Source organism: Xyrauchen texanus, chromosome 2 (genome assembly GCF_025860055.1).
Source record: "Xyrauchen texanus isolate HMW12.3.18 chromosome 2, RBS_HiC_50CHRs, whole genome shotgun sequence".
NCBI lineage: Eukaryota > Metazoa > Chordata > Actinopteri > Cypriniformes > Catostomidae > Xyrauchen > Xyrauchen texanus.
The window spans coordinates 8977624-8992182 of NC_068277.1; the positions used below are offsets into that span (position 1 = coordinate 8977624).

General features: G+C 34.5%; 2 protein-coding genes across 5 annotated transcripts in view; both read right to left on the reverse strand.

Annotated features, from left to right (window-relative positions):
* Window positions 1–335: 335 nt before the first annotated feature.
* Window positions 336–10686, reverse strand: sinhcafl (SIN3-HDAC complex associated factor, like). 2 transcript variants are annotated; one of them, XM_052146789.1, is made up of 6 exons: window positions 10630–10686; window positions 9185–9323; window positions 2533–2632; window positions 2367–2445; window positions 2077–2227; window positions 336–1995 (listed from the first exon to the last, which is right to left on the reverse strand). In XM_052146789.1, the coding sequence occupies exons 2-6, from the start codon at window positions 9310–9312 to the stop codon at window positions 1815–1817; spliced, it is 639 nt and encodes a 212-aa protein (XP_052002749.1). In that variant the 5' UTR covers window positions 9313–9323; window positions 10630–10686; the 3' UTR covers window positions 336–1814. The 2 variants fall into 2 exon arrangements, with proteins under 2 accessions (XP_052002749.1, XP_052002740.1); XM_052146780.1 differs by having other exon boundaries at window positions 2331–2445.
* A 938-nt stretch (window positions 10687–11624) lies between these two features.
* The window catches only part of LOC127657824 (DENN domain-containing protein 5A-like), a 62987-nt gene continuing 60052 nt past the window's right edge, over window positions 11625–14559 (reverse strand). For 2 of the 3 annotated variants that reach the window (XM_052146759.1, XM_052146766.1), the window contains one exon: window positions 11626–13547. In XM_052146759.1, the coding sequence (XP_052002719.1) occupies window positions 13364–13547 (184 nt within the window). In that variant the 3' untranslated portion in view covers window positions 11626–13363. Of the gene's footprint in view, window positions 13548–14559 lie in introns of all 3 variants that reach the window. The other variant, XM_052146750.1, reaches the window with a different exon arrangement.

The following is a 14559-nucleotide window of genomic DNA, read 5'->3' on the forward strand; positions in this document are numbered from 1 at the left end:
TGTGTGCACATTGCGCTTCTTTATTGTTTCTGTATGCGTAAGAAACACCTTTACCACCTTTGCTTATAGGAAAGCCTCTACAAGGCCTATTAACAGAAACTTACAAATCTACAGTATTGTAACATGTTTGGCGCCACCTAGTTTTCAAAAAGCAAAACAAGCGTGAATGTCCTTATTATCTAATGTAATCTGATGTATTATGCATGCAAAATATTTACATTTTTAAATCTAAAATACATTCCTTCATTTCTGTTCTTCCACTCCCCTCCTACGACACACAAACTGACAAGAGAAAATACTTAATAGGTTTTATGAAAATACCAATGTGAAGAAAATTGAGATACAAAATATCAATAGTAAAAAAAGTATAAAAACAGAAAGTGCACAAAACTTCTTTACAGCATCAATTGTACAGACAGCTTTGAATAAATAGCATAAGTTAAAAAAAAACCCCGACAAATTAATGTAATGAAACGATCATCTAAATCTCTGGTAAGGCACATTAACATTGAGAATGTGCCTAATTAATAGTTAAAAAAATTCCCTGAACTTTATTGACATTTTATAATTTCTCTCATGTGTTTTCAAAACAAGAGAGCTTTGAGTCAACGATACTGCCGACTCAGAAAATTGCTGGTGAATAAAAACAAACATTCAAATAATACAATGAAATTAGTACAACCAAAATCCTGTGTACTTTCAAATCCAATTGGAAAACTCTACAATATTGCTAAACTACTGAATCAATTCTATTTAATTTAAAAACAGCTATTCTATCATTCTGAAGGAAATTTAACTGCTAAAATACAAACAATAAAAAAGGAAAATCCAAAATATTTAAAAAGCTGCAGTAAAAACAACAAGGCTGAAAGACTGGCTGTACAATTCATCTTTGATAAATTACCTTTAGTGTCCAATACATAGTGGAACTAGTAGACAACATGGTGAAAAACAGTGTAAAGCCAGGTCATAAATTCATCATTCATCCTATCCGTATTATAGCACGCTCACATGCTAAAAACACAAACATAAACATTTAAAAAAAGACTGATCATGCCTACAAATACACTGTGCATGCTTTTGTATTCCATTGTATAAATAACAGTTTAAACACTCTGAGAATGTATTTTTACATCTTAGTTTTAAAGATTTACCAACCCGTAACAATTTTGAGAAATATCTATCAAACCAGGAAAAAAAAAAAAAATATATTTTATAAGCACATATCCATATTACAGACCAAAAGCTGAGGTGTATTCACATTGTGAATATTGTGCCAAAGTCAAAAATTAATTTCTGTAATATAATAAACCACAGTTTACGATCGGAATCTGAGCAGAAGACTGCATTTGCTTAAAGACTTGCTTAAAACGACACCCATCTCATTAATGCCTTGGCTATAATGCTAGATACAGCACTTTACATAATTTCATCTGTAATTCGTGAAAGTAAATGCCAAACAGAAGCCTTTTGGTGCACTAGAATGGAAAATAAGATTATATTTACAAACACTGGTAACTCCTAAACTAAAATATTTTACAGTGATAAAAAAAAAAAAACCAATGGATTACATCAAATGCCCCAACTCTGAGCTATAAATATTTCCTAATGCCCTTTTTTTCCCTTTTCTGTTTTATAAAAAAAAGGTACAAAACTTACATTTTACAAAAGAGTCGTAAAAAAATACAAAGCAGGGGGTAAAAAAAAAACTCAACTCATACAGTTATCTAACAAGGGGAAGATATCAGAGTCTACCACTGGAGACAAAGCTATGAGGGCCTCAATGAGACAGTTTGGTGGATGCAATCGGCTGATCACCACGCCTCCTTCACATCCTCTGGAAGAGGCGGAGGAAGTGATTGAGAGATCGGAGAGTCCGAGGAAGATGCCAGAGCGGGGCGCTTCTTGCTGTTACAGCAGGGCTTGAAAAGTCGAGGATCAATGATCACCTCTCCAAAACGCCCTTTGTAGACAATCCCACAGCACACCTTTTGCCTACAAAGTATTGAGATTATGGTGAGACCTTTCACTTTTGGGTGAACAATTCCTTAAACATGCTTTGGTAAAGAGAAATACCTTTTCCAGTAGGACAGGTCAAGAAAGGAAAATCCAGATGGGTTAGGACGTCTCTGTTTGGTCTCAATGTCCGATCCATCATCAGACTGATTACTGTGGCTGGGAGACTGAGAGGGAGACATACTGGATGTGGTGCTGTGGGCATCTGAATCTATAAAATTATAGATTAGGAAAATGTCAAACATATTAGCATGCCACCTACAAGACTTTTTAAATGAAAATTATGAGTGCAATTCAGGTAAAAGTGGACACACTTTGTCGTTTGAATTTATGAAGCTTTTTCAGTTTACTTTTCTTCTTTCCTTCAATGTTTTTCACTTTCTTGGGTTTGGTGAGCTTGAAGCCAGGTCCTGCTCTTGCATCCACCACCTTGCATAAAAAACAAACATGCATCAGGCTTTCTGAAAGTACTGTATGATTCCAGTTAAACAAAGGAGAAAGGGTATGAAGACATACATGGTTCCAGTTCTTCTTTGACCCGTGTGGTAATTTCTTCCAGCGTTTTACCAGCAGTACACAAGCATTGCAGATGTCTCCAACTCTATCCTCAGACAGACTGAGAAACAAATGTTGCAACATAAATGATAGTAAATGAAAACAGAAGTGAATGTGTTCAATGACTGGAATGATAAGATAGTTTGAACATTAAAAGTATTGCCTTGTCACAACAAATATTTACTTAAAGAACTTGTGCATTTGTAATTGCATAGTGTGTACATTATGTATTACGAGTATATTGTGAATACATATTTGAACACATTGTACACCATGTACGCATATTGCAATTTGTTTCTTCTTATTTTTATACGTCACTACATCACTGCAATATTTTTAGAGCATGCACTCAAAGATTTTCATCCACCAATAAACTAGTATAAACGGTGATGTGACAAAGCAATTCGATTTGAAATCTTTGGAATGCCAACGGAATTTCGTTCAGAATTTGGAACCAATACTAAAGTGCTCATATAAGAACCTTTTAAGAATCAAATAAACCTTGGAGATATATACGGTACTGTGCAAAAGTCTTAGGCACATAAGGTGTTTAACAAAAACATTTGTCTTAAGATGGATATTTATATCTTTAGCTGTAGTGTCAATAGGTAATATACATATTATACAAATATTATTTCTGCAAATGGAATAGAAGAACGTGTAGCCCTGCAACAGATGGCATGGCACCACAAAGCCCCCCCCCACTGAACATTGAGTCAGTCTGGGATTACATGAAGAGACAGAAACAATTGAGACAGCCTAAACATATAAAAGAACTGTGGCAAATTCTCCAAGATGCTTGGAACATCCAATATGCCAATAACCAAGAAAAACTGTGTCCAGTTGTCCCTAGGAGAATTGGTGCGGTTTTGAAGGCAAAGTTGGTCACACCAAATATTGATTGAGCTTTTTTTATGTTTACTAGACTTTGAAATATGAAAACAAATTATGGCATTATATTTGAAGACATCCTCACTATGCAACATTTTTCACCAGTGCCTAAAACTTTGTATGTATGTTTATTTATTTATATATATATATATATATATATATATATATATATATATATATATATATATATACACACACACACAAATACACACAGTGCATTCAGAATGTATTCAAACCCCTTCATTGTCACATTTTGTTGTTACAGCATTATGCTAAAATGCTTTAAATTATTTAATTTTTTTCACATTTATACACAATCTACACTCAACACCCAATTAACGACACAGCAAAAACAAGATTTTTGATTACTTTGAAAATGTATTAAAAATAAAAAAACAGAAATATCACATTGACATAAGTATTCAGACCCTTTGCTCTGAATCATCTTTGAGATGTTTCTCTTCAGGGGAGAAGGCCCTTGGTAAGAGAGGTGACCAAGAACCCCATGGTCACTCTGGTTGAGCTCCAGAGATCATGTGTGGAGATGGGAGAAACTTGCAGAAGGACAACCATCACTGCGACGCTCAACCGATCTGGGCTTTATGGCAGAGTGGCCAGACAGAAGCCTCTCCTCAGTGTAAGAAAGCAAAACAAAAAAAGCACCTAAAGGACTCTCAAAATGTGAGAAACAAGATTCCCTGGTCTGATGAAACAAAGATTGAACTGTTTGCCCTCAATTCCAAGCATCATGTATGAAGGAAACCTCTCATCACCTGCGCAATACCATCCCAATGGTGAAGCATGGTGGTGGTAGCATCATGCTGTGGGGGTGTTTTTCAGCGGCAGCGACTGGTCAGTTGCAACGGTTTGAGATTTTCATGGTATTATAACAGTCTCAGAAAATGTCAGGGTTTCACACAATTAGTATTATCAGTGAAAACAGAAGGGTTATTTATTTTTGAGCAAACACTTTATTATAATTGAAACCATTTATTTTATTGAAGTATGCGTAAAAAAAGATAGCATGTAAAATCCTGGAACAAATTTGTAAAGGTGATGGTGTGTAATTATTAATATTTTTAAACTATTTTGTTTAAGGGGCCACATCGGGCTGTAAGTAGTGCATGGGGGGCCACATTGTATTACTTTTGAGATACAATGTTCTGCATTGATTTGTTTTTTTAAGCCCAGAAATAGTTTTGTACTCAATTGAAGTGTATCTGTGACTAGTGATACTATTCTGCAACTGCCTGAAGTATTTTATTGCTCTACAAAGATAGATACTTTTCAATCAGGCATTAAAAAACGGAATAAAGCTGAGCTTATACATTTATTTATTTACTTCCCTGTTAATTTATCATTCAATTTAACACTCTCTACATCAGGGGTCTGTTTTAATAAAAAAACAAATATTAACTTTTCATGTTTGTTGCAAAGCAGGCGGGTTTACTTGTGTTTTTTTTTTTTTTAAAAATGCTGTTTACATGCTAAAAGTGTCATGATGCGGGTCTCCTGGATGGTTTTGCATGTCAATGATTACCTCTCCATGTGTCAATGATGCCGAGATCTACTTATATAATTAATTTAATCACTGAGAAGGTTTACCTGCAAAATTAGTAGCACCAAACATCAAAAGCAGCCTCAAGAATGGACACGGAGTAGCCCTATAACACTTTTCCTTGAGCAGAATATTGCACTACAGGTCGCTAAATTTGTTCAAAGGAGAAAGCGAGACGTGCATGGTTGCCAGATTGCACAAAATAAGTATTACATTAGGCGGAATATTTCCAATTTGCTCAAGTATAAATCTCAAACTGGGGGTGTTTCGTCTCTTATTTGGCAACCCTGAGCGTGTTAAAACGCTTGTGGAGACGCGTGACGTCCCAATGCAAGTTAACTGAAAAATCCAATGAAAAATAAAACGCTTTTACGATAAATGAGCTGCGGGCCACATCAAACCATGTGGAGGGCCTGATCCAGCCCTCGGGCCGTAAATTGCCCATGTCTGCTTTAGCTGTTTGCAAGATTATCATTAAATCTGCCTCGGCAGTCTTAAATAGTCTATCACTTGGGCGGCCGCCGAAATATCTTCAATGGGAGAACATGGCGTTGTTCTTTCTCTCTGACATTTTCTCAGCTGCATGTGTGTGTGTGTGTGTCGCAAGTTGACAAGTCAGGCAGACAACGAGGAAAGGAGATGCGCACACACATGTGAGATTCTCCGTCCAATTGCATTTTTTTCTCAATACCGTAGATAAGCAAATGTACATGGTACGATAACCATCAATTTTCAAAACCGTGGTATACCGTGAAACCGGTATACCGCTGCAACCCTACTGGTCAGGGTTGAAGGAAAGCTGAACGCAGCAAAATACAGAGATATCCTTAATGAAAACCTGGTCCAGAGTACTCAGGACCTCAGATTGGGTAGAAGGTTCACCTTCCAACAGGACAATGACCCTAAGCACACAGCCAAGACAACGCAAAAGTGGCTTAGGGACAACTCTGTGAATATCCTTGAGTGGCCCAGCAAGAGCCTGGACTTGAACCCAAATCGAACATCTCTGGAGAGACCTGAAAATGGTTGTCCACCGACAGTACCCATCCAACCTGACAGAGTTTGAGAGGATCTGCAAAGAACAATTGCAGAAAATCCCCAAATCCAGGTGTGCAAAACTTGTGATGCGAGCGAGACTTGAGGCTGTAATCGCTGCCAAACGTGCTTCAACAAAGTACTGAGTTAAAGGTCTGAATACTTATGCCAATGTGAGAGTTCAGTTTTTTCTTATTAATAAATTGGCAAAGATATAAAAAACCTGGGTTTTGCTTTGTGTCATTATGGGGTATGGAGTGTAGATTGGTGTGGGGAAAAAATAATAATTGAAAGCATTTTAGCATAAGGATGCAACAACAAAATGTGAAACAAATTAAGGGGTCTGAATACTTTCTGAATGCACTGTATGGCCACATACGCTGCATGTGCACTGTAGTGGTGGCCAAAAATATTGGCACCCTTGGTAAATATGTGAAAAGGCTGTGAAAAATACATCCTTATTGTTCATATTTTTGGTCTTTCATTCAAAATATTCACAAAAGTATATCCTCAACTAGATATTCCAAACACAAGTTTTTATCAAAAAACAAATATTTTTGTCAAATATGTGAAGCACAATTATTGGCACCCTTTTATTCAATACTTTTTGCAACCTCCCTTTGCCAAGATAACAGCTCTGAGTCTTCTCCTATAATGCCAAATGAGGTTGGAGAACACCTGGCAAGTGATCTGAGACCATTCCTCCATACAGAATCTCTCCAGATCCTTCAAATTCAGAGGACCATGCTGGTGGACTCTCCTCTTCAGTGCACCACACGTTTTCTATGGGGTTCAGGTCAGGGGACTGGGATGGCCATGGCATTGTCCTGTTGGAAGATCCAACCACAGCCCATTGTAAGCTTTCTGGCAGAGGCAATCAGTTTTTGATTTTTTTATCTGTTGGTATTTGATAGAGTCCATGATGCCATGTATCTGAACAAGATGTCCTGGACCTCTGGCATAAAAACAGCCCCACAACCATATTTAACCGTGGGCATGAGATACTTATCCATATATCTACCCCCCCCGTGTGCGCCAAACTCATCGCTGGTGTTTATTGCCAGAAACCTCCATTTTTGTTTAATCTGACCATGGAAACCGTTGCCATTTGAAGTTCTAGTGGTGTTTGGCAAACTGAAGATGCTTGAGTTTGTTGTTGGATGAAAGCAGCGGCTTTTTTCTTGAAACCCCCAAACAACTTGTTGTGAAGTAGATTGTATGATTCTAGTTTTGGAGACTTTCTGACCGCAAGACACAACTAATTCCTGAAATTCTCCAGCTGTGATCCTTGGAGAATTTTTGGACACTCGAACCATCCTCCTGACCGTGTGGAAACAATATAGACATACGTCCTCTTTCAGGCCGATACGTAACATCTCCAGTTGATTGGCACTTCTCAATTATTGCCATGATGGTGGAAATTGGTATTTTCAATGCTTTAGCTATTTTCAATTACTTAACTTCAATTAAAGGTTAGATTTTGATGACTATTTTGAATGAAAGATCAAAAGGATAAACAATAAACACTATTTTTCACATTTTTGCTCATATTTTGCACAACTAATATATATATATATATAGATAGATAGACACTCATTTTTTATTATATTTTTTTTTTCACATTTTAGAATAGTAAAGTCATGAAATCTAATGAATATCAGAAATGAAACAGAAAATTATGTTGTGGCTAAAAAAAAAATCTAAAATAAATCAAAACTGTGTTATATTTTAGCATCTTCAAATTCCTCACACTTTGCCTAAAATTTGCAGACATTTTCTCAACCAACTTCTTGAGGTTTCACCCTGGGATGCTTTTAAACAGTATTGAAAGAGTTCCCGTCTATGTTGGGCTCTTATTGGCTGCTTTTCTTTAATATTTGGTCAAAGTCATCAATTTCAAAACCTTTTTTTTATTATTACATTTTAGTTTTATAATTAAATTAATATGGTAGCATTATTATATTTTACTACAAAACTAATTTCAAACATTTAAGCATACACCTTCAGATCAAAAGATGTTTAAGATCATGAGAAAAATGTCAAACGAGTGTTTCAAAACTTTTGGCTGGTGGCACATATATATAAATCATAAATATGTGCATAATTGTATCCCTAAACTCATAATCTGATGTGAACAGGAACTGAAAAATGTACAAGAACCCTCTTAGTGTCAAATAAATCAGATTAGATCAGAAATTAGTATTATTTCATATATAAGAAATGTTATATATAAAATCATTTAAAACACATTTATTATATATATATATATATATATATATATATATAAAATAAATTATTTGTATATACTTCATTATTTTATATATAATAAATGTTATATATTATTAATATTTTATATAAAATATTTATAATATATTCAATTATATATAAAATAATGAAGCATATCAAAACCTATTTTACATATAAAACACATTATATAATATATAAAATATTTTATAAACAAAATAATGTTCTATACATGTCAAATTATTACATATACAACAAATGCTAGATATTATATTTTATATATAATATATATACATGTATTATTTTATGTATAAAAATCATTTATTATATATATATATATATATATATATATATATATATATATACATACACACACTCTAATTTTATATACAAATAATTTATATTTTCATTATTTTATATATAATAATTGTATACATTCTAAATATTTTATATAAAAAAATTATATATATAAATAATTATTTAAGTATTTATAATATAAACAATTATATATATTTGAACATATAGAAATAAAAAAATTATCAAACATTGTATATTTACATAAGGTAATTCACTATGAACTAACAATTGTATTTGTATAAACTATTTAACAACAAAGATTAATAAATGTAGTAAAAATCATTAATTTTTAGTTCATGGTATTTAATGCATTAATGATAACGAATGAAACCTTATTGTGTTGCCATATAACTTTATATTATTTCTCTTCATTCCATATTTACTCATTTGACACCAAATGTATTCTTATACAATGCCCGTTTGAGGAATTACTCCATATTATGATAGCACTTAAATCTGATTTACTTTAACAAGGAGGGATAAAAGCAGTGTTTACAGAAGCCCATGACAGGGGAATGCGCTACTCACCCAAAGCAGAGTCTGAAGTTTTCCTCGTATCTACTGCTGTCTGTGAATCGAGAACTGGACGACTTGGTTTTGCAAATACAACAACCGTCGTTACTGCGGTAAATCTTCGATTTATGAAAGCCGAACATCTTTATTGGCTCTAGAAATGAAATGAGGAGAACATTATCAAAACAAAGCTCCCGAGCTCATTTTGCGCGGGTTATAAAAGGGGGAGGTCACAACAATTATTCAGGTCTCACACTTGACAGTTTAATAAAAAATAAAAAGATTAATATGGTGCATAAGTTATAAGGAGACGACGAAACACACGCTCGCGCCAGACACACACTGGGTAAAAGCATGCATGTTTGTTTCATGCATCTGTCGCGTCTGTTGCATTGACCTACTTCTGATGTTTGACAATAGATTTGCGCTTTACCTTTCACACGATAGATGTTTATTTACAGACAGTAAGAGAAGAAAAACTATTTAAAAATGCTTGAACATAGAAGCACAGCATCATAAATATATTTGCACGGGTGCACTGAAATATGTTTGAAAATGCTATCATATCTAAAACCAATTCTAATGCGTTCAAACAGGAATTTCCTCTAGATCCTATTGGTTATAGTGGAACTCCTTTTCATCATTTAATTAAGGGTTCGTTTCAGATTAATACAATTCCTCAAGGATCTTATGATGAGGGTGATGTTAGCGACACAAAAGTTGTTAAATCGAAAGTACAACGCCTTTTTCAAATGTTTGGACATGAAAATAGAAAATACAGAAGTCGTGAAAACACACAGGAACACATTACTAACTCACGAAATCGTGCTTATGCATGGCGCGCGCGACAAGTCAATAACAAAGCGTGCACGTCTGAATAACCGAATAACGAGACACACTACGACTCATTCACAAAGACTTGATAAATTATAAACGATTTGAAGGGAAATAGAGTCTCGTTTGACATGCACTGATAAATGAAACGCTAAATCATATGTTCTATTTGTTTAGGCATACTGGGTAAAGCATTATGCGTCCATGGAAACCAGAGACAAAAACTGTAGATGATGGGGAGCTTTCTTAAAACTAGGCTAACATTTGCACACGTTCTTAAATAAATCCTTCGGAAAGTTGTTTTAAGCAACAAATCGTGCATATTTGATTATATTACTATACGATTGTAAAGCTACAGTCTCGCCTATAGAGTGAGAGAGAGAGAGAGTGCGCCAAAACGCGTTTCCCACAATCCATTAACAATAACAGCTAGCCAGTTAGCACGCGACCATGCCACGCTCCACATCCATGCGCGCGAAGCCCCATTGTTGATGTAAATAACCGCTTTGTAAAACTTATAACATCACTCATACAACACGGTACTAACTCCAAGACTGGCTGTATATACATGTATAAACCTCTATTGCATTCGCACATTTAATTTGCAATAATAACAAAGGACTTACCGTCAGAAACTTTGAATTCCGTCTATTTTACTCGTCCGCACTGCGCATGCCTTACTACGGCTACACACCGATGAATGGCGGGGGCGGAGCCAGCGTAAAAACAGTGAGTAAAGGGGTTTGCCCGGAGCAGGAAGACCATATAAGGAGCGTAGAGGCCAAGTTTGAACATTAACCTAACCAATCGCTGATCTCCCCTCTTTTGCCATTTTAAAGTCGGCATGAAATGAAAATTCACCTTATCTATTTTCTAAATGCATGTTATTTAACTTATTGTGAATAATTCCTCCATGCATATGTTTTATAAATAAATAAAAAATAATTATTTAATCGAAATGTAATACCTCAATCTATTATTATGACGTTTTATCTCATAGTTTTGACTTTTTAACTCATAATTATGACTTTATCTCATTATTTTGACATTTTAACTCATAATTATTAATTTTTTCTCATAATTATGACTTTTTATCTCATAGTTTTGACTTTTTCTTAGTCAAATATCTAAGAAATATGACTTATTTTGTAATTGACTTTGTCTGATAGTCATGACTTACCAGTGCACAATATATTTAAGTCATAATTGTGAGAAACTATGTCATAATTATGAGTCATAATGTTTTATAAAAATTATTACTTAGACATTATGATTTATGATCTCATAATTTTACTTTTTTTCTCATAATTATTGTATCTGAAAAATATTTCTTATCTTGTAATTAACTTTTTACCGCATAATTTGTGCTTTTTATCTCATAATTGTGACTTTTTATTTAAATTATGTTTATGTATGACTTTATATCACAAAACATGGCTTATTTTGTAATTGACTTTGTATCTCATAATTATTACTTTTCAATGCACAATATTTTAGATTTTCTGTAAAGCTGGTTTGAAACAATGTGTTGTGAAAAGCGCTATACAAATTAAAATGACTTGACTCAATTGTGAGAAACGTTTTTATGGGATAGTCATAATTAAGAGATAGTCACAATTTTATAGTTACAATGACGTTTAATCTCATAATAATGATGAATTATGATCTTATAATTTTGACTTTTTATCTAAACTTTGATTGTAGTATCTCATACTGACTTTGTATCTCAAAATATGACTTTTCAAAGCACAATATTGGTTTTCCAGATGTGGCGGAAACGGACTTCCATAGCCATGTATCCAAACGACATTCAAAGATTTACATTTTCGTAATCAGTGAAATGACTCGCATCTCAAGGTGTATACCAAAGTATCATGGAATTACCATATGATTCAATCAATCTACCATGTTACCACAACAGAACTTTTTAAGGGGTATTAATCTTAAAATGTCAAAAGTGATTATAAATAAGCCACAATATTTCACAATATACTGATTTTGTGCTTTCTGAATGCCATTTATACAGGTCTGATTGAAGCATCACAACCATGTTGAATTGTCACTCATAATACATTTTATACACTGTACACGGTTGTACAATATTTAACACTACATTACAATGCTTTGTCTATAAATGTATCAAGAGATAAAACACAAGAAAAAAACTCCCAGAATGCTCATGCCAGCTGTGTTTGCACAGGTACCAGAACAGTCATGATGAAATTGGCACATGAATGTCAGCCTTTGTGCTTTTCTCATTTATGTCCTGACTAAAAATGATGCTACACTTTAAAACAATTTCATCAGTATTCAGTAACTAAAGAGTTTTTGGGGCTGTAAATATTGCATAGCAGAAACAAAGGAGCCGCTGGGGTTTAACTAAGGGGAGGGACTGTCACAATATATTTAAATTGCAATTTAATTCAACTCTGAATGTTGCTTTACAATTGGCCACAGTCAAGACTTAAGGCGGAATAGATGGGGAATGCTTTGAAAACCTTGGTTAAATGTTTTCTGGGGATTTAAGAAAAAGGTTACAACAAGCCAGTAGTACAAGGTGGCTGAAATTGGTTATATGATGAAACGCATCAATCTGTATTTATTGCTTTTCTTTTTTACAGTCTAATTAAGATGTTTGTACATCACTTTAACAAATCATGTCTTTGATCATAGACAACCATTATATTTTTAAAAATGACTTGGTTATAGGTTAAATCCCACAAAAACATTTCCAGGTCACATCCCCCCAAAATTGGACAAGCCCCTGGCATTATTACAAAATCAAGAGCGTTTTTCTAGTTTTCCATATCTTTCCAATCTTATATCTCTCTCTTTTTTTTCTTTTTTTTTTTTTTTTTTTAAGTAAAAATAGGAATTCCCCATGTTATACTTATAAAGCATACTTCTACATCAATTGCTTCAAACTCTGCATTGTGACAGAATGGATTAGATAATAGCACAGAGCAAGCAACCTGACCGACATATCAAAATAACACTGTCCTTCTTTGAAAATATAATAACAGTTTTTCTTACTTTTAAATATAGCCATTGTCAGCAGTTCACAACAACAACGAAAAATATTGAGCTTTCAATAAAACGGTATAGCACAGATTGGGTTTTTCACTTTTTGTGAAAAGTGTGGATCAAAATAGACATATGCTGATGTCAAACAGTAGCATTATTGATAAAAATCATGACATTTGAAAAGGCTCATTGCACTTATTATATGGCAAACGTGACAGTAGCTTTAACATAAGCCAGGTTTAGTTCTCTTGTTCAAGTCTCTTCATGTAATAAACAAAACGTTAGATAGTCCATGGTCCCCGCTGAACTTTGTGTTGGTTCTATTTTTAGATGATTTTATATACCGATCCCTTTGACGAGAGAAGCCTCCAGAGTGATATTGAATTCTTGCAGAGTCTGTAGCACTCGAATCAGAGAGTTCACCAGAGAATGGTCCTTTAGGAGAGCTGCGTCCTCATACATCTGTGCTGTGATTGGACACTCGGCGAGGAGTGATATCCAGTGGTGAAGCAGGTGATCTCTGGGGATCAAGCAGAAAGACAAAAATAATATCAACACTGAACATATGTGAATGAATGAATGACTGAATTTCAAATTTCTCAAACCCCCCCAAACCCCCGCCCAAAAAAAATAATAAGAGAGGGAAGGGAATTGCAGTGGACCCAGAGTATAACCTGGTGCGACTCCACGTAAACCTGCATGGACGTAGTATTTTGGCATCGCTATACGCAAGGCATAATTCGAGTTACCTCCATTCAGGAGACTCTGTGCTGTCAGTAAAGGGTTAAACTTTTAACGTACGGAGTCATGTGTCAAAACAACATGGAGCCGATCACAGCGAAGTTTGTCTTTGGGAGAAACGGCAACAAAACAACATCTGGTAAGAAACCTTATTACGTTTTTACATTGGAAACTATTTGAATCAAAAGAACACTAAAGCTGATATTTTAATGAATATTGTGGCTCGACTTCTCTATATAATGGCAGTTGATAGTGCCTCACTATAAAGCTTAAAAGTGTTATAAATGTAGTCCTGTTTTTGCATATTTGTTTTAAGCGTAACGCAAGTTTTCACGTGAACATGCGAGCCATTGTGAACAAGAACACTCGAAATGCAACGGATGTCAAGATTTTATCTGAAAACATTTTATTCTGCATAAGAAACAAAGAAATGACATGGTTTTGAAATGCGAGGGTGAAAAATTAAAATATACACACTTCATCTTGAGATCATATGTTTGAGGACTGTAAATTTATAATGATAAATGGTAAAATGGTAAATGGTCTGCACTTATATAGCACCTTTTTAACCTTAGTGGTATTCAAAGCGCTTTACACTGCGTCTCATTCTCCTATTCACACACACATTCACACACCAATGACGGCAGAGCTGGACACTTCGGCATGTGGAGTCGACCCTGCGATTAATGGACAACCCTCTCTACCACCTGAGACACAGCTGCCCCGTAATGCATCCAATGAATATTAGAGGTACTGCTCTGTTACATTAAAGTAAACAGTTAATGACAAAC